Raw genomic sequence first — 20,203 nt, 5'->3', positions numbered from 1 at the left:
TCACCAGTTCGTGGGGGCGGGGCCGCAGCTGGGCCTCATTTTATTCTTCGGACTGGGAGCTACCCCAGCCGGGGATAGATGAGTCGGCGAGGATGAGCGAGTCCGGCTGCTGAGGCCGCCCCCGCGAGCCTCCCCGCGAAGCTCAGCCCCCTTCGCTATCGCCGCACAACCTGGAGCCAGCAGTTTCCATGGGAACTGCAGCCGGGTCTGCGCGCCCAGAAGTAGCCTTCCCGTCACTAGCTCAGTTTCCGATCCGACAGGAGCCAGGAGGAACATGCGGCGGGAAACAAGCCATCGGTCGGGGTGCCCGGGGTTGACAGCGAGGTCGCCCAGGGAAATCCAAATAGGGCCAGCCCGGGACCGCATCGCCACCGCCCCGACTGCGCGGACCATTACGATTGGTCTTCCCTTTTCATCCGCGTGGCCGCGCTCTCGGTTGCTCGCACTTTCATTGGCCCAGTCTCGAAGGCATCTTCCCTCAATTGGCCCTCTCGGTGGCCATCCCTGATTGGTCAAATTAGGCTCTCCTCCTTGGGTTTGATGGCACTCTTGGACAGTCTGGAACCTAAAAGGACGTGCAGGGACGAGGATAGAATTCAGGTTGCGACTCTCAAGTTAGGGGATCCGGGTTCCCCCGCCCGCAGCGCCCTGGACCGGGCCGTCGGACCGCTGTCTGTGGTGCTGAAGCCTCACTCGAAGGCGCCCCTAGGTGCTCTAGTGAGAACACCTCCTCGAGACTGGCGGCCGCCCCGACAAAAACGTGCACTTGCGTTCCAAAGGAGACTGCGCCACCCCGTATCGCCTGAGAGAAAGGCCAGGTCCGCTCCCTAGCAGAGAGGGAGCGGGACTCCACAAGCGGATCAATCGCGAGCCCCGGAAGCCAGAACATTTACAGGCCAAAACCGTCCACCCGAAGTTTATGGGGTCTGAGAAGGGTCTGATGGTTTCCCGGATCTGTAGGACACCAGCGGGGTTTGCCTAGAAGCCTGAGCCCCAAACTTCTTCACTCCCTTTGGAGCAGGGCCCCTGACTGTGGTATGCCCATTCCCCACCCACTTTGAATTCTAGAGAACCTACCCTGCTCAAAATCCACAGGATCCCAATTCTTTCTGCAGGCAGAAAATGTTTTCAGCTACCCCCATCTTCCCCCATGTGGTTCTCCCAAATCTGGGAGGGACGCAGGAGACCCAGGCCTCTGTTCAGTGAAGTCCTGGTTCCTCGTCCCTCTACAGTCTTCTACGTGGACAGCACCTTCTGAAGGCAGTACAATCGAGCCATCATTACCTCCTCACCCTCTCTGCTTCTCCAGCTCCGGGTACTGGACAGAGAGGAACGCTTCCTGTCTTCCAGGCCGAAAGCCCGCCCAAGAAGGGGCGCCAACGCAGGAAGTAAGATCCGTGAGGGCAAAAGGGCCCGAATCTGGCAATTGGAGCCCCCAGGTTGCGTGTACTTTCTGTGTGTGCGAAGTCCTGGCCAGCGCGCGCTCGCTTCCACCTGCCGCGCCGTCGGGCGCCGCGAGGAGGCGGGGCTCGGTTGCTGCAGCCAATAAGCGACGCCGGCGCTAGCAGCTGCTGCTATAAAGGGCTGGGGGCGGCGGCGGCGCGGCCCAGAGCGCGGAGCGCGCAGCGCGGGCTGGAGGGAGGGAGGGAGGGCGGGCGAGGGGAGAAGACTGAACACCGGGGACCGGACCGGCCGGGCCGAGGGGCGGCAGCGAAAGGCAGAGCGCCGAGATCTCTGTCGGGAAGCGCAACCTCCCCGGGCCCCGCGGGGCCTCGCAGGGGGCGTTCTCAATCCCGCGCCCGCTCCCTCTTTCCATCCCCTGCTGCCCGCAGGCCACCCCGGGGCCCGGTTATCCGTGTTCGCGTACCCGGGCTCGGGCCCGTCCCCGGCCCTCGAGGGAGCCGCTGCCCTCACCAAGACCTCTGCAGCGGCCGCACCAGAGGCCGCTCCGGCAGGACCCCGGCTTGAGCATCGAGCGCCCCCCAAAGAGTGCACGACCCCCGGAGCCGCCCTCAACACGGACCGCGCCCGCCGGGCACACAAGAATGGTCACTGTAGGTATTCCCCTGTCTCTGAGAGGGAACCTAGTCGGAGAGGGTTTAGGCACAGGCTCCGAGGAGATGGGAGGGGGGGGTAGGACCAGGCCTAGCTAGGCCCGGGTGGGGGGGTAGGACCGAGCCTCGGGGCCTAAGTGTGAGCAGAGCCGCACCCAGAGTGCTGGGGGCGCTTAGAGTTTGTTTTGAGAGGCCTTAGGGAATCGACCTGCGATTCGGGGGACATCCTACGGAGCCCTGGGGGCGGGATTGCCCCCCTTCAGCAGGCCTGATGGGGGAGGGGCCGCGGCGGCGGAGGATGCCTCCTCCATCCAGGCCCGGACTCAGCAGGCCTCCCAGGCAAACGCAGGGCCCCAATCACTGGTGCTGGGCCAGGACCAGGCGGCAAGGAGTCCCCGAGAGCCCCAGGGAAGGGGTGGCGTCGGATCGCGCGCCCTGGGCCTCGACCGCGCCCGGGAGCCGGGCATCTCGTCCTCGAGCCCGTCGACCTTGCGGCAAGCGGGGAGGGGAGAGGAGGGGGCGCGCCCGGAGGCCCCGCGGGCCCGCCGCCACCGCCGCCGCGTCCCTTTGTTTCTCGGCGCTTCTTCGCGGGCCGTAGCCTCGCGCGGGCGCTTCAGGCTGCGGGGAGGGGGAGGGGAGAGAGGGCCCGCGGGGGGGTTAGTGCTCCGCCGCTCCTGAGCCCCCGCCTCCAGAGGATGGGGAAAGGAGCTCAGGCAGACCCCCTAGGCCAGGTCAAGGCGCCCCACCCTGCCAGAACTCAGGGCCGCGGGGTGACCTTGAACGCGCCCGCCGGCCCGCCCGCCGGCACCCGTCGCCCAGAGCCGGTGCTTTCAGCAGCCGCCGAGCTGGTCAGCTCCCGAGCGCCCGGCCACGCCCGGCCACGCCCTTTCTTACCACGCCCCTGCCCCGCCCATCTAGACCCCGCCCCGGGGCCCCAGGGGCCCGGCCTCGCCCGAGCCCTCGGATTTCCACTCCACTCGGCAGCCCGGGCGTATCCCGGGGGCGGGGCTGGCCAATTTTAGCCCCACCCCGGCTCCACCCCCGCCCCCGCCGCGCGACTCTGCTCCCCGCGCCGCGGAGCGTCCTTTGTCTGGTCCCAGCGCCCGGGCCTCCTTCTTTCGCTCTTTCTGTCTCTCAGGTCTCTGCGTGTGTCTCTGTACCCTGTATCTCTTTCCGGACCTCTTTTCCGAATAGTAGCGAGCATAATGGGTGGGGGTATGTTCAGCACTCCCTCCGTACCTGGGCCTCTCCCCTTCCAGACATTGAGACCCACCCACCTGGCTCTGAGAAAGGAGGCCTGAGAGAGGCCACCCTTTTCTGCTGTGTGATCTCAGGCCAGCTCCTTTCCCTCGCTGCCTCACTCTCCTCACCCAGGTCTAGGAACGTGAGTGAGGCCTCCTGAGGACCCTCACCACCCCCCAGAACAGCCCAGCATACATTGCTCTGATCTCTAGCCCCCATTTGAAAAAGGGAAGCTGATGCACAAAGGGAAGAACGTGTGGTCAGAGGTCACACAAGGGTCTTGGAGCACTCGGAGTCCTGGTCACTCTGGCAGAGATCCACCACTGAGACAGGCTGGGAGGAAGTCAGAGGATGAGTTGAGACAGTGATGGCTCTGCATGAAGGGAGAAAAACCCAGAAGTAGGAGGCTCACTTAGCACCACGTGGTGGTCCAGCCTTACCATGCATAGCCACTCAATGCCCTATTGTCGTGGGTGCCCAAGCATCTGTCACTGTGACTAGGACCAGGGGCACAGCTGGAGGCCAAGGGGGTCTGAAACAGCAAAATGATCTCAGGTGTGTTCACTGCAAAAATCCATGTGTCAGATGTTTGTATGATAGTACAAAAGAGTTGGAGGAAGAGAGAAGGAAGGGGAGACAGAGAAGGGTTCAGAGGGGAAAGAAGGATGGAGGCAAGAGACTCGGACAGAGAAGAGAAACAGGAAAAATGTAGCAGAAAGAGGGAAAGACCCAGAGGAAAAGCCAGAGAGATTGCGAGTGGGAGGGTGGGGGTTGTTTCCCTTTTGCTCCATCTTTAATCTGCCTTTCTTCCCTCTGACTTCACCTCTCCATCCTTGTCCTGGGACAGCCCTTAGCCCTCGGGAAGGTCTCTGTGATCCCTGTGTCATCCTGGGCCATGCATTTGCTGTGGGCTGAAGCCCGAGGGTGTGGCCTCCACCAATCCGATCCCCATTAGCAGCTCAGTGGCTCAGCCTCAGAGGAAATGCGACACTGATCCCTTTAAGCTCTGGCACAGATGCAAGGGAGATGGGGTGGGGAGAGGTTGAGATTAGCAGGCTGGGCTTCAAGATCCCTAGTGGGAACCCCCCAATCTCCTCTTAACCCCATCCAAGTTGAGGATAGCATTCAGGGAGGTAAAGAACCAGTAACCTTGTAGACTCTAGGGTCATCAGATCAAGGAATCAAATCCGAAAACCATCCCTGCCACTTCCTTGTCATCCTGGGCAAGTCACAGGTTCCTTTCACCCTAAATTTCTCCATTTGAGAAATGGAGATGATCTCCAGCTTTCCAGCATGATTGTGTAAAAACAGTGAAAATTATACATGTTCAGTGCACACAGTAGGGCTTCCAAAGCTGGACTCTGATGTGTCTTGCGTACTATGTCCTGCTTTTGGGGGCTTCCATAGACATCAGCAACTGATCACAGAATAATAACTTGCTGAACCCAGACATAAATTCAGACTCCAGCTCTCCATACATGGGGGACCTCTGTGGCATATTTTCAGTGGTCGGACAAAGGCCCAGGGAGGCAGCATGAGTGCCAAAGGACGCACAGTGAGGAGGGTGGAAGCAGCATCTTGGTGGCAGCTAGTAAATAACTTGTTGAGTTGAATGTGTAGACTCGGCCAACAGTGTAGGTTTAAACGTAGTGATGCCCAGGGCTTGGTGTTGAGTGGGTGCTCAGCTTTGCTTTGTTATTGTTATTATTTTTATTATTGGCCATTTCACCAAGAGAGTGGGCTCTGGAGTCTAAACCCTGGATTTGAATTCTTGGTCGACTTTTTGCATGCTACCCAACCTTGATTCAACCCCTTCTCCTTCAGTGAGACTCAGCTTTCTCATCTGTCATCTGTTAAATGATGAAAAGAGCTCCATAACGTTCAATGTTGGGAGAACTGCCTGGGAATTTTCATATAGAGAATTCTGTCTGGCACATAGCAGGCCCTCAACTCATGGCTATGTTATTAGTAAAGTGTTGTTTTAAGACCAGGATGCGGATGTGTAGAGTATATGTTATTGCTTTCTTTCAGGAGCCTGCAGCAGACATTGCTAATCAACCCAGTCTATATTCCGGGTGAGCCTGGATGTGGCTTCAGAATAATCCTCCAGGGAATTCCCTGGAGGTCCAGAGGTTAGGATTCCGTGCTCTCTCTGCTGAGGGCCCAGGTTTAATCCCCCATTGGGGAACTAACGTCCCATAAGCTTCATGATGCAGCCAAAAATGGAAAAAAATAAAATCAAAGAATAATTCTCCAGGCAGATCTCCCAGATAGCCACTCCCAGCCAATTGGAGCTGCAGGGGAGTTGACCCTCTGAGCCATCCTTTAAATAAGAATAAATGACAAGGAAGCAGAAGCCCAAAGAAGAGCTAAGATTGTCCCTGAGGACATACAGCCATATGGTAGCAGAGCTCCCCCCAGTGTGCTGGCCAGTCATTAGAAACAGCTCTGAAGTCCAACATATCCAGGTTTGAAATCAAGTTCTCCATTTATATCATGCAGTGTCTCTGAGTTCTTACTCAGTTCTTACCTGACACGGGAGGTGTCAATGGAGTGGGATGATTATTAATAGCGGGACTGGTGGACAGGACAAGTCTGCTTCTACTTCCCATGACCGTGTATATGGCAGACATAGCCAACCGATCCCAGAATGCTTTCCAGCTGCACCCACGATCAGCTTTAGATTGTTCTCTGGTCACTATACTGGTAATCTGTTGGAGTTTTCAACCAAATGGAGCAGAGGTCCAGAAGTGTGAAGCAGCATACCTAAGGACACAGCTGGAAAATGTGAGAGCCAGCACTAGGCTTCATTGGCAGTAGAAGTCGGAACTACAGACTTCTAATCATTAAAGCTCATGTGCAAATCCCTGCTTCACCATTTAGGGACTGCATGATCTTGGTAGTTTTTTAAACATCTTTGAACCTCACTCTCCACATCTGTTGTCTTAGTCAGCTCAGGCTGACTAAAATACCATTAACTGGGTGGCTTAAACAACAGACATTTATTTCTCATAGTTCTGGAGGCTGAGAAGTCCAAGATCAAGGTGTGGGCTGATTTGGATTTGTGGTGAGGGCCAGCTTCCTGGTTTGCAGATGGTTATATTATCACTGTCTTCATATGGTGGAGAGAGATCATCTATCGCTTTTTATAAGGCTCCATCCTCATGACCTAATTACCTCCCAAATGCCCTGCCTCCAAATACGATCTCATTGGGGATAAGGGTTTCAACATATGAATTTGGAGGGACACAAGTGTTTAGTCCATATGCATGGATACTAAGTTGCTTCATTCGTGTCCAACTCTTTGCAACTCTATGGGCCATAACCCATCAGGTTCCTCTGTCTGTGGGATTTTCCAGGCAAGAATACTGGAATGGGTCGCTATGCTCTCCTCCAGGGGATCTTCCCAACCCAGGGATCAAACCGCCATCTCTTAGTCTCCTGCATTGGCAGGCAGGTTCTTCACCACTAGTGCCCTCTGGAAAGCCCATTTAGTCCACAGTCTCTCTCTCTTTTTCTCTGTATCATCTCTTAAGCAGGCTTCCCAGGTGGCTCAGTGGTAAAGAAACTTCCTGCCAATGCAGGAGACTCAGGTTCAATCCCTGAGCCAGGAAGATCCCCTGGAAAAGGAAATGGCAACCCACTCCAATTTTCTTTCCTGGGAAATCCCACAAATGGAGGAGCCTGGTAGGCTACAGTCCATGGGGTTCAAAAGAGTCCGATAAGACTCAGCACCTAAACAACATTTCTTAAGCTGAGGAAATAAAACCCTCTTCTTTTCAGAGTTGTGACTAAGGAAAAAAAAAAAATTCCTGTAGAGGTGCTTGCTCTGTGCCTAGTACACAGTATGCCCAAAATCTGGGGACAACGATGGTATTATATTTTGGGGCAGGGGTGACTGTGATGATGTGAACCTGCTGGCTGTTTCTAGTTCTATCACCACAATAGACATTGCTAATCAATCACAATGGTCTGTCCTCCTAAAACTGAATATGGCTTTAAATCCTTCTTAATTCATCCCTCTAGGAAGACTCTACCAATCTATTCGGGTTTCTAGGTGAGGGCAACTTATTCACTAGCTGTGCCATAGGAGAAAAGCCTAAAGAAATGCTGGCTACTTTCCTTTCTCATGCCCATGACAGACAGTACCAACTAACTCCAGCACTGTTTCCTTCTGAGCCCAGATGTGGCTTTAAAATTCGTCTCTACATGACTCTTAAGATAGCCATGGCTAATTTTTTGAATTTTCAGCAAAGTGAGTCAGAGGCCTCCAAGAGAATAAGGAGTATATCCAAGGACACAAAACAAGGATTTAGAACTGGTACCTGACTGACTGACTGTCATAGAGAATGGTAGAGAGTGGTCTTCAGCTGTAGACAGGTCTGCGTTTGCATTCCGAATGCCACCACTGATATGCTGTGTGACTTCAATAAGTTCCTTAACATCTCTGAGCCTCATATTCCTTGTCATAGCATAATTAACTTCTACTGAGCTGTTGCATGGATCAAAAAACATAGCGTCCAACTCCTTGTGACCCCATGGACTGTAGCCCGCCAGGTTCCTCTGTCCATGGGATTCTCCAGGAAGAATACTGGAGTCGGTAGTATTCTACCCACAGTGCTGGGATTGGTTGGTATTGTCTGTCATGGGCATGAGAAGGGAAAGTAGCCAGCATTTCCTTAGGTCTTCTCCTATGGCACAGTTGGTGAATAGGTTGCCCTCACCTAGAAACCCAAATAGATTGATAGAGTCTTCCTTATATATGGACTTTTTCCAGGTAAAAGATCCCCTTCTCCAGGGGATCTTCCCAACCCAGGAGTTGAACCAGGGTTTCCTGCATTGCAGGCAGATTCTTTACCATCTGAGCCACCAGGGAAGCCCGTTCTTGAATATAGAGGTTAAAAATCCCAAACAAAGAACCATCAAAAAATGTGGCAAATCAAATCAAACAATGTATATAAACAAAACTGCAACATGACCAAGTTTAGTTTAGCTTAGGAAAGTTGACTTAATATTAGAAAATCAATTAATGCGATTCATGATAGTAATATAGTAAAGCAAAAAAATCATTTCAATAGATGTAGAAAAAGATAGTCAATATAATTCAATATCCATTCCTTAAAAAAATATCTTGTTAGGATACTAGGAATAAAATTAAACATTCTTAACTTGATAAAGGTCATCTACCAAAAAACATATAGTAAAGATCATATTTAGCTGTGAAATATTTAAAGCATTTCCTTTAATGTTTCAAAAATAAAAAGCCACTATCACAAAGTAGCCCCTGCAATAAGACAAGAAAAATAAATAATAGGTATAGATTGGCAATAAAGAAAAGTATCATTTGCAGATGTTATTATGTTATACATAAAAAATCCAAAATGACTCAGTGGAAAAACAGGTGGAGGGGTGTAAATGCCTAGTGGGAAAATTATGCATAAAGCAAAAGAAATATTAACATATTTGGATAGGTCTTGCCTTTGGTGGGAAGAGCAAAGTACAAGGTCAGGAATGGGATTATGAGGGTTTCATAGCTAATTAAAAAGATTGCAATTTTAATTCTGAATACAAAAGTATTCATTTCATTATTCTAAAAATGTAGATTGGTTTTAGAAAGGCAAGCATACACGCAAAAGGGCATATATGGCATTTATATATGGACTTTTTCCAGGTAACATAAAATGCTTTGCCCAGTGCTCAAGGAGTGGGAGGGGCTGTAAGAATAATACCTATCCCCTCTGAATGTTCAAGCCTATGCCAGACATGACACATCTGTCACCACAAACCCTGGTGTGGGGACTGGGCCGTGAGTGGGTGTGGCCTGTTGTCTCCAGCAGATACTCGGCGCCATGGAGTCTCAGGTGGCAGGGGGCCCGGCCGGCCCGGCCCTGCCCAACGGGCCACTCCTTGGTACAAACGGAGCCACTGATGACAGCAAGACAAACCTCATTGTCAACTACTTGCCCCAGAATATGACCCAGGATGAGTTCAAGAGTCTCTTCGGCAGCATTGGTGACATCGAGTCCTGCAAGTTGGTTCGGGACAAGATCACAGGTGTGGCTTCTGGCGGGTAGGGGTAGGGGACGGAAGTGGTAGCCTCAGAAGTACACGTGTGATGTGGAGCCAGAGGTGACCCCGGGTGGGAGGTGATGAGAGCAGATGGGACCCTCATGGGGTCTGAGGTATGATGGGGAGCCAGGTGTGAGCCCAGGTAAGAGCAGGCGGGACCTTGGTGGAATGTGAGGTGTGATGGGGAGACAGATGCAACCCTAGGCGGGATACTGGAGGGGTCTGAGGTGTCCTCGGGATAGGGTGGTACACTGGGGGAATAAATAAGGGTGGAATCCTGGTTCTCATAACTGTGATGGGGGTGGTCAGCCTCTCAGGCCTGGGTCTGGGAGGACCCTGGCAGGTCATCGTCCTGGTCCTGCCTGCAGGGCAGAGCCTCGGCTACGGGTTTGTGAACTACTCTGACCCCAACGATGCAGACAAAGCCATCAACACCCTCAACGGCCTCAAACTGCAGACGAAGACCATCAAGGTCAGCGCCCTCGCTCCTGTGACTCCCCATCTTGGCTGTGCCCATGTCCTCTTTTATTACCACCCACCTGAACTGACCCTTCCACTGCCACCCAACCCCCTTGGCCATACCCTCCCCACATGTCCATTCCCCCTACGGCCACCCATCCTCCCCCATGGCTCATCCCCTTAGGGGTTCAGATCATTCCCCAAAGGCTTTCTGGCTGGGGCCCCAGAGCCAATGACTCTGGCTCTCTGAATCTCAGTTTCCTCACCTGTTGATGGGGAGATGATCAACTCCACATTCTCTGGCAACTCAACGAGTCAGCCAGGCCCTGGAGGTACCCACCCCCTCAGCTGTAGGAGTGACCAGGGTCTGGTGTGCAGCCCCCTCCCTGCCTTTGTCATGGAAATGGGGGAGGGGGCCCATCTGCGGGAGAGGGGGGCCCATCTGCCATCTGGAGCCTAACTAGGGTCTGGGAGGGTGGGATTAGGGGTGGGCTCTTCCCCCACCTTTGTGCAATGCCCCTCCCCCCCATGACCTCCCCTCTCAGCAGCTGCAGCTGGGACCCTGTGAGCCCAGGTTCCCTGGGAAGGGAGTGGGGGGGAATCACCATGGAAACCCCCTCTCCGGGTTTGCCTGGGGGTGTCTGGGCTCCGCCCCACAAATCTGCTTCTGAATCCTGGGGGAGGGTAAGCTGGGGAGGACGCCCATCTGGCCCCCAGTTTGCCATAAAAACAGAGGTGCTGGAATCTCTTCCTCGCCCTGATATGGAGGCTGACAAGGGTCTGATGGGTCCCTCTGTGGCCAAGTAGACCCAGAAGCCCCCAGGTTGTGAGGATGGACCCTAGTGACGAACTGTATGACCCAGAGGGCTACTGTGTGCAGGTGATGTGGCATGTGTGTGTAGTGTGTGGCACCCTAGGCTGCAAGACATGGTGTTTGTGGGGCCCCGTGGCTATGTAAGTGGCTGTTATCATGTAGGCCTGGCTGTTATAGCCTCAGGTTGTGTTACTCTGTATCTCTGAGGACATGGTGTTTTCTTGGTAGGTGCTTTGTGACACATTGCAACTCTGGCTGTGACCTGGTGGGGCTGCGTGGGTGTGTCTTGCTATGACAGGGTGTTTGTGTGTTATGGTGAAATTGTGTGGGTGTGTCTACCTGTGCCCCATTCGGGGGGGAATGTGTGTGACACTGAGGGCTTGTGCAGTGGTGTGACAGGTGTGTGGTTGGTTCTATGATTCTTACTGTAATTACCCTGGAGTTCCACGAATGTGGCAATGGCCTTGTGTCACCCTCCTGGTGGTGTGGTCACTGGAGCTGTGCAGTGGGTATCCTAGTGAGGCCGTGTGTGTGTGTGTATGTGTGTGTGTGCCTGGGTGGCTGTGGTGTTTGGCTGGTCCTAACTAGGTGTTCCAGCAGGTTGTGCCCCAAATATTTCCGGCCATCCATCGTGTGCCAAGCCCTATCCTGGCCAAGGGGTGTAGGAGGAGCCCATACCCAGGTGAAGGATCTGGGTCAGCCCACGTCACGGAAGGACCCTGAACGCCGACTCTGCCTTGGATGACCCCTGACCCCAAAACCCACCTAGGAGTTCAGTATCCCTTCCCCTGTCCCCCAGCTCCAATCCATCAACAAGTTGTCATCCCTAAAAAAGGCACAGCCCCTAGGGTGGGGAAGAGTGGAAGCCATCAAATACATTGCTATGAGTTTCATTGTTATTACAGAAATATAGCAGCTGTGGTGTTTGTCTTTTAGTTTTCTGGAGGACCCCGGGTGCACACAATCGCATCAGTTAGAATCTCCCTGACCCCACCCCAGAAGCAATATACCCTGGGCCCAATTTATTCATTTTGTTCATTTTTTAATTAGTGACTTCTAGTGAAGTAATATGCCCTTGCAACTCACCTCCCTAAACAAAAGCTGGATCCTTGACAATGACCTCCTCTACCCAGAGGTTAATTTAGAAGAAACAGAAAGATAGACATCAGCAGAAGTAAGGAAGGAAGGAGCTTATCCTCCCACCCCCTGCCCCCGATAGCTCTAGCTCACCCTGTTAGCGTTTGAGGGTGGGCCCTCTAGACCATGTTTCCAGGACATTGATAAACACACAATGAGATGGGGTCACACAATAGTCGCTGCTCTGTAAATGGACTTTTCTTTCCCCCACTTTACAATACTCACCACTGTTTCAGGGAAATAAATATACACGTCCACCATTTTTCAAACAGTTGCAGAGAGTTTCATTGTTGGGCTGGACCACAATTAATGGATCGAAGGGTCATAGGGAAATGTGTCTATTTCATAACTGAGAGAAGGGCTTTGAGAGAGGAACGGGACTAAGGGTGGAGGACCAAATGTGGATGGGAAAGGACCGGGAGGATATTTCACATGAGGCATGGAGGAGAGGAAAGGCGAGGAAGAGAGCTGGAAGCACGGGACAGCGAGCGCAAAGGCCTTGAGGGTGGAGCAAACCTAGTGTTTGGGGAACATGGAGGGAGGCCTGTGTGCCTGGAATAGAGACATTGAGGGGGACAGTGGGCTGAAATGAGCGAGGGCGTGGTGATGGGTCAGGTCATGCCAGGCTCTGTGGGCCGTGAGAAGCACTTGAACTCTGAGGAAGGTGGGAGACACACAGGATTCTAAGCAGAGTGATGTGACCTGGTTCAGATGCTCACAGGTGCCCCCTGGCCGCTGTGGGAGGAACAGCCTGTGGGGGCGCTGTGGAGTGGAGCAGGGAACCAGGGTGGAGCCTGCTACACTGGTCTGGATAAGCAACTGGAGGAAAATGGGGAGAAGTAGGTGGATTCTGGATAAGGAGGAAGGTGGAGCCGATAGGATGATGGTGTTTAGACGTGGGTGTGAGAGACACATCGAGAACAACCCGAGGCTGGGGACCTGAGCACCTGGAACGACAGAACTGTCATTACTGAGTAGAGGCAAGTTGGGGTTGCCGAGTGTGACTCCCCCACCATGAATCCTCCTCACAGGACACCTGGAGGCAGGTATCACGCAGGTGTGCAGTTTGGGGGCCAGTCCCAGTGCTGGCTCAGACATTTTGGAGCTGTCAGGATTGAGCTGCGGGCTAAAGATCTGAGTGACCCTGAGGGTGCCCAGTCTAGTAGGGAAGAGACCGGCCGGCACCCCAGGTTCACTTTCCAAAGAAATCAGACCTGTCGATGTTGACGGAATGTCCAGCCTGAGAGCATGAGCTAGAGACGCAAAGGTCTCCAAGGTCCCCAGGGAGACACATGACCCCAGAGACGCAGATATTTGTCATCGCTCTATCTTGGTCACAAGATATCTTGGTCACGCGTACTCCCTTCTAACCACGCCCTGGTTGACTCCCGCCCACTGCCCATGGCGACTGACGACTCACGGTATTTGTTAGTAAACGGATGAGAGATGTCTGTCGCGCAGCGGCAGTTTGGGTGTTGCCTCACTTTCCCCATCTGTGAAATGGGTCTTGCCCTCAGCCCTGTCTGCCTGACCCCCTCCCCCAGGTATCCTATGCCAGACCCAGCTCTGCCTCTATCCGAGATGCGAACCTGTACGTCAGCGGGCTGCCTAAGACCATGAGCCAGAAAGAGATGGAGCAGCTCTTCTCCCAGTACGGCCGCATCATCACTTCTCGCATCCTGGTGGACCAGGTCACAGGTCAGGCTGCCAGGGAGGGCTCACCTGGCGGGGGCATGCAGGTCAGAGACACCCACGTGGGACCAGAGTGGAGAAACAAACAGCAGCAAAGAGGGGGCAGGGTCACACAGGAGGGGCGGGTCCCCATGAAGCCCTCACGCCCCACTGCAGGTGTCTCTCGGGGTGTGGGATTCATCCGCTTTGACAAGAGGATCGAAGCTGAGGAGGCCATCAAAGGACTGAACGGGCAGAAGCCGCTGGGTGCGGCCGAGCCCATCACGGTCAAGTTTGCCAACAACCCGAGTCAGAAGACGGGCCAGGCGCTGCTCACCCAGCTCTACCAGTCCTCCGCCCGGCGCTACGCAGGCCCCCTGCACCACCAGACACAGCGCTTCCGGTGAGCCCCTGCTGCTCCCTGCCCCCCAGATACCCTGGAACCGGGTGCCCAAGGCTTGCAGGTGCCCTCCTTGAACCCCGTTCCTGCACAGTGGAGAGACTCCAGGATGGTGCCCACACTCTGGGGCTGCTGAGGGCAGAAAAGAGGAAATGTGGGGGCCTGTCCTGTGTTGAGGCCAGGCCCTTGTACACAGCAGGCACTCAATGTGCACAGGCCACTGTGAGTATTATTATTGGCGGCAAGAGTTCTAGAACCACCCGATCGGGTCAGCCCCGGCTGCCCCCTCCCTCGGGCATGTGGCTCCAGCCGCTGGTTCCACAGGTGCAGCCCACAGAGTGCTCCCTGGGGGGCAGGCACCCTTGCTTTTTCTGCTCAGTGATGCCATGAGATCAGAGCCCATCTTGTCCCTTGAGGGACAGAGGGTCCCCAGGGACCCTGAGGCTCAGAGAGGCTGTGTCACTTGCCTGACCCAGGCACTTTGGAGAAGAGATTTGAAACTTCCCTTCTAGGGACCCGAGAGCTGGAGTTGGGGGCAGGTGCGGGGGGTGGGGCATGGGAGAGCAAGACTCGGTGTCCGGTGTGGGAGGGCGAGGATGCCAGTAAAGAGTGGGTAGCAGCAGGAGAGGCAAGAGGCGGTGCCCAAGTGAGTGACCACGGTTCCGTGCCAGGCGGTGTCCAGCCGGGCGGGGAGCAGGCGGGCGGGGGCAGGGCCGGAGGCACTGCTGGACTGCTGGGTGGGGGCGGGGAGAGCAGGCTGGCTGCCCAGTGTCACAGCCAGGGGGTGTGCCCAGAAGCCACCAGTGACCACCCCTTCTGCCTCCACAGGCTGGACAATTTGCTCAACATGGCCTACGGAGTCAAGAGGTAAGAGTGCCCCTGCCCCGCTGCCCCCAGCGCCTCCGTATTCCCTCCTGGGACCTTTGCCCTGATGGAGCCCTCCCCGACCTCACCCCCAGGACTGCCCATGTATGGGCACAGTGTGACCATCAGGAGATCTGGGGAATATTGAGTCTGCTAAGTGCCTAGAAAGGGCTACTGTGAAATTTGGACCTGGAGGGCCTATCTGTGGCCTTCTCCATTCCACTGAAAGGCAGGCAGGGTTGCCCAGGTCACAGCTGTGCCCCCACTGGCCACTGTTGGTCATCTTTGCTGAGGGTCACAGGATGCCCCCTTTCCGCCTCTTAGCGGGCAAGGAACCTTGAGGCCCCTGCTAAACTGTACACATCCTTGATCCTCTGAAGGCCCCTGTTTCTGTAGCATCAAGAGCTACTGAGCACATGCTGAGTGCCAGGAGCGTGGCTTGGGGCTGGGGACCCAGCGTGGCCCAGTCAGACTTGGCCCTGGTGGCCCTGGTGGAAATGGAATGACACTGAGCTTGATGCTTGGCACACAGTGAGGGCTCGCTCGGTAAAAGGCAGCAGCTCTTATGATTATTGTATTATTATGTTATTTCAGTCCTTTGGGGAAGGAGACAGATGAACAGTGATCTGGGAGGTGAAGAGGGTAGGAGACAGGTTGACGGACATCCAGTGGAGACGTCACTCCAGGGCCAGAAGAGAATCAGGGTTCCTGGCAGCAGAGATGGCTTTGCAAAGTCCAAGAGGAGAGAGTGAGCCCAGCAATCATATAAACAGCTAAGCCCCTTGATGTCCTGGGTCCTGAGGTGTAGAGGAGCCTCAGGAAGGCAGGGAGCAGCGCAGAATGTGGTGAAGCCAGTTCTGCCCCTTCCTCTGTTCTTTCACTCCACACACCTCTCCCAAGGGCTGACTGGTGCTGGGAGCTGTTCTGGGCCTGGGAGCTGAGGGAACCGAACCTTGCAGGGAAGATGGAGCTGAGAATAAATATCCGATTTAAACAGGAAAAGGCCTAGGGACTTCCCTGGTGGTCCAGTGGTTTAAGAGTCTGAGCTTCCACTGCAGAGGGAGCAGGTTCAATCCCTGGTCAGGGAACTAAAATCCTGCATGCCTCGAGGTGCAGCCAAAAAAAAAACCAAAAAACCATACACACATACATGTGTGCCTGCTAAGTCACTTCAGTCGTGTCTGACTCTTAATGACCCCACGCCTGTAGCCCGCCAGGCTCCTCTGTCCATGGGATTCTCCAGATAAGAATACTGGAGTGGCTTGCCATGCCCTCCTCCAGGGGATCTTCCCAACACAGGGATCGAACCCAGGTCTCTTATGTCCCCTGCACTGGCAGGTGGGTTCTTTACTACTAGCACCACCTGGGAAGCCCACATATGTACATACGTATGTATGTATAAGGCTGAAGAGGGCCAGAGGGAGGAGGTGACCACTCACCCTGGTTCCAGCACTGCCCTTCCGGTTGGGCAGAATGGCCAGTGTGGGAACAGAGGTGGCATTGCCAAGGGTGAAGTCAGGGTGGTGTCTGAGTGGGTGGTGAGGATAGGAATTGGGTGGGAAGAAATGCCAAGGGGAGGGTGGTAGCCAGGTGAGGGGAAGGGGTCAGGGATCAACAGGGCTGAGGATCAGGTGGGGTCTAAGGTCATGGGCTCAGGAGGTGGGTTGGGGCTCAGGGAAGGATCATGGGTGAGGACTTAACGTTCAGAGAGGGTCAGAGGTCAGGACAGGGCTTCAGGTCAGGGTGGAGATGGGGGCTGGTGGCTCAGAGTGGCTCAGAGTGGCTCAGAGTGTGAGGTTTAAGGTGGATGGGGTCTCGGAGGTCACAGGGCCAATGCAGGGGTCACACAGTCCCAAGGTCACTGCACAGTCAGAGGTCAAGAGGGGTCAGGGGGCATGCCGGGGGTCAGGGCAGAGCCCGCGTGACCCCCAAAGTAGTCCCCTGTCGCTCATCGCCAGGTTCTCACCCATCGCCATCGATGGCATGAGCGGCCTTGCAGGCGTGGGCCTGTCGGGGGGTGCAGCAGGCGCTGGCTGGTGCATCTTCGTGTACAACCTGTCTCCGGAAGCGGACGAGAGTGTTCTTTGGCAGCTGTTCGGGCCCTTCGGGGCGGTCACCAACGTCAAGGTCATCCGTGACTTCACCACCAACAAGTGCAAGGGCTTCGGCTTCGTCACCATGACCAACTACGACGAGGCGGCCATGGCCATCGCCAGCCTCAACGGCTACCGCCTGGGTGAGCGAGTGCTGCAGGTGTCCTTCAAGACCAGCAAACAGCACAAGGCCTGAGGCGCCGCCGCCCTCCCCACCCTCCCCGGGCAGCAGAGACAGAGAGAGAGACAGGGGGCCCGAGAGAGACAGCGCAGGCAGACCACGGACGGCACGAGGGCCCTGCGTCCCTGCAGAAGCCACAGGGTGAGCACTTGGTGGGAGGGTCTGCAGGGAACGGGGGTGCCTGCGGGGCCCCCTCCCCCATCCTAATGCCCCTCCCCCCTAGGCTGGGCTGTTCACTCTCTCGTCTTGGTTTCGTTCATGGTGAAGGTTTTTGTTTCCTTTTTCAGCTAAAATGAAAGCAGAGATGTGCCCCTAGCCCACCCCTCAACCACCCTCCACGGATGGCTTGGGGTGGGGCACATTGGGGGTGCCCTCCCAGGCCCCCTTGCCCAGGCCTCCCCAGTTACCTAGGTGAGCCTGAGAGGGGGGGGATCAGGTTTAAAAATCCCCAAAAAAGTGAAACATGAGAGGGGTGTGGTCAGCCCTGGCCCAGAGCCCCTTGGTGTGGAATGTGAGGAGCAGGGGGAGGGGCTGGAAACAGAGACAAAATGAAAAAAAAAAGGGGGGGTGGGAGGGGAAGAAAAACTCTATTTTTGTAAAAAGGGAAATAAGACCTCGTGGAGAATTTTTACTGGGGATTCTTGAACTTGAAAAAAAAAAACACAAAAAAAGACAAAAAAAAATATTTTGGCAGGTCATGTTTACCAACTGGGGCAGGGACAGGGAGCAGGGCTTAGGAGCTGAGGGTCCATGGGGCCACACGGAGAAACACAGCCACGCAAAGATACACAGGGGCAGGCAAATGTACATACCCCCCAGGGACACACATAGCAGCACAGAGGGACCCAGAGACACGCCTCAGGAAAACTCCTTGGCCCAATAAACATGGAAGAGCAAAATATGGGGCGACACACGCATGGCCATGGTGGACTCGGACCTGGGCAAATATGGCCAAGGGCGAAAATGGCCGCAGGTGGGTGTGGCCAGGGGCGGAAGTGGCCGCAGGTGGGTGTGGCCAAGGACAAATGTGCACACGTGAACATGGGAACATTAGCCGATGTGCACGTGGCCATGTGGAGACAGATGCATTTGGACATAAATCTAGACAGCCAGGCATGGAGACACATAGTCACAACACCCAGAGACGCACAGACATGCCCACAGCATCGTTCAGGCCCAGGTGAGCGGTCACAGCCCAGACCCCAGCCCAGTCCACAGCCCACTTCCTCTGTTAGCAAGGCCAGCCGGCCCCACCCCACCCCCTACACTCTAGCCCCACCGGCCCCGCCCCAGGTTCTCTGCAGAGATCTCTCTCCTGGCTCCTCAGTGGTCCCTGCTGCCCACGATCACAGGCGTGCACACACAGCGTCCATGCATCCAGACACAGGATACCTCGTTACCCTTTTGGCATCACGGTGGGCTGGAGGCAGCCCCCCCCCCCCCCACCAACACTTGAGGCCAAAGGAACCCCCACCCCCGACCCTGGGCTGAGCCTCCCTGGGCCAAACGCCCTGGCCCACAAGGCCAAGGGGGAGACTGGGCCCTGAGCCTCCCCACTCCAGAGCCTCCCCCAGCAGCAAGCGCCCACCACTCTCCTGGACAGGCCCAAGGTGGATTGGCCCAGGGGCCCAGCCCCACCTTCTCCTCCCGTCCACTTGTCACCCCCTTTCAGTTTGTTGGGTTTTTCTGTCTTTCCAGATCAGTGAGGGCAGTGGACGCAGCCCCCATCCCGAGCCCCAGCCTCGGCTTCTGTCTGGACTTTTCCATCCCCCTAGTTTTCATTCTTTGTTTAAAAAAAAAAAAAAATCCAACAGAAGCCAAAGGCCAGAGCCCTCGGGAGCCCTCGCAGCCCCTCACCCCCACAGTGGGCCCCGTCAGAGCCAAGAACGGCAAACCCTAGTTTCAGCCCCTCCTCCGGTGTCCCTGCGTTTGGTGTCTGGCCTTGGCCCCATCTGACTGCCCAGCTCTCTCTCCCCCACCCCTCCCGGTGTTGTTATTAAACGTCTGTGGAGCTTCTGCTGCAAGGAACAAAAAGGAAAAAAAAAATCAAAAAAGCGACAAAAAAACACAAACAGAAGAGGAAAAAAGCGACAAAAAAAAAAAAAAGGAAGAGAAAAAAAACCACACACACAGAAGAGATTTAAAAAAAAAGAAAAAAAAAAGACATAAACTGGCACCAGTTAACTTTCTTGTACTTTTTTGCCGAATTGAGCTTCTTGTAGTTTTAACTTATTGCTATGTTAACTATTTATCCTTGTTGCCCTGTAAGGACATTTGTGTATATTTCTGTTCCTTCATCCAGTTTGCAAGTTTAAAGGAACCACGATGTTCTCTTTGTTTCTTTAAGTTTTGCCGAGACGTGGTTATGCCTAATTTATTTATAAAAGGGGAAGTGGAATCATTAAAGTAATAATAATTATTAATAACAGTAATGGTAGCCGAGCGGCACCCCATGGGGGGGCCTGTGCTCTGCAGGGCGGTCCCTGCAGCCAGCGACGTCCGGGGTCTTTAATGGGATTATTTTTGCTCGTCTTGAGAATTTTTTCAGTCCTATTTAGCTGGTGAAACCCTAGCTTGTTCTTGATACACGAACCTATTTATTCTTGTGGTTTTTAAGTCCTCCCCAACCTCCCCGCTCCCCTCCAGCAGGGCAGACCCCCCAGCGGGTCCATCCCTCTCCCTCTGTTTTCTTGGGGCTTTCTCCCCTCTGCTGTCCGCCCGCAGCGACGCGTGTCCACACGTGGACAGCGTGGCGGAGGCATCTGTGAGCAATAAGGGCTGGGTTTGTCCCCCACCCTGGGGGGGGCCGGGCTCCAGAGAGGGGGCACCTCCCCACACCCCCCCTCAACTGAGGCCCTGGGCCCCTGCCACCCCCGACTGGGAAGGGACTCCTTTTTCTAAAACACAGAACTCAGCCCAGCCAGCCAGGCCCCCTTCCTGGAGGCCAGCCCCTCACCCCAGGGGAGGTGGGGCCTGGGGTCTTCCGCATCCCTGCGTGGGGCAGGGGCAGGGCCCGTGGGGAAGGGGCTCAGCCCCTCCAGCCCTTCCTTCATCCTGTTATTTATTTGGATGGTTTCAAATCAAGACAGAGTCCATGTTGGAGGTGATAAAAGAACTGTTAAAAAAAAAAAAAAAGACAAAAAAAACACCCAAAACCCAACAAGAACACTGCGTTGAGTTTAGACACTATTTATTACCGGGATTACAGGCCTGGCCGCG

General features: G+C 54.9%; 1 protein-coding gene across 1 annotated transcript; it reads left to right on the top strand.

Annotated features, from left to right (window-relative positions):
• The first annotated feature begins 540 nt into the window (after positions 1 to 540).
• On the top strand, positions 541 to 17,667 carry ELAVL3 (ELAV like RNA binding protein 3). The gene is made up of 11 exons (XM_069590308.1): positions 541 to 717; positions 1,310 to 1,532; positions 1,833 to 2,054; positions 2,254 to 2,552; positions 2,747 to 2,902; positions 9,134 to 9,350; positions 9,734 to 9,837; positions 13,320 to 13,473; positions 13,624 to 13,849; positions 14,675 to 14,713; positions 16,669 to 17,667. The coding sequence occupies exons 1-11, from the start codon at positions 541 to 543 to the stop codon at positions 16,997 to 16,999; spliced, it is 2,148 nt and encodes a 715-aa protein (XP_069446409.1). The 3' UTR covers positions 17,000 to 17,667.
• Positions 17,668 to 20,203: the final 2,536 nt, after the last annotated feature.

Source organism: Ovis canadensis, chromosome 5 (genome assembly GCF_042477335.2).
Source record: "Ovis canadensis isolate MfBH-ARS-UI-01 breed Bighorn chromosome 5, ARS-UI_OviCan_v2, whole genome shotgun sequence".
NCBI lineage: Eukaryota > Metazoa > Chordata > Mammalia > Artiodactyla > Bovidae > Ovis > Ovis canadensis.
The sequence above is the reverse complement of the archived record's forward strand: the minus strand, read 5'-3'. Positions and strand labels throughout refer to the sequence as shown.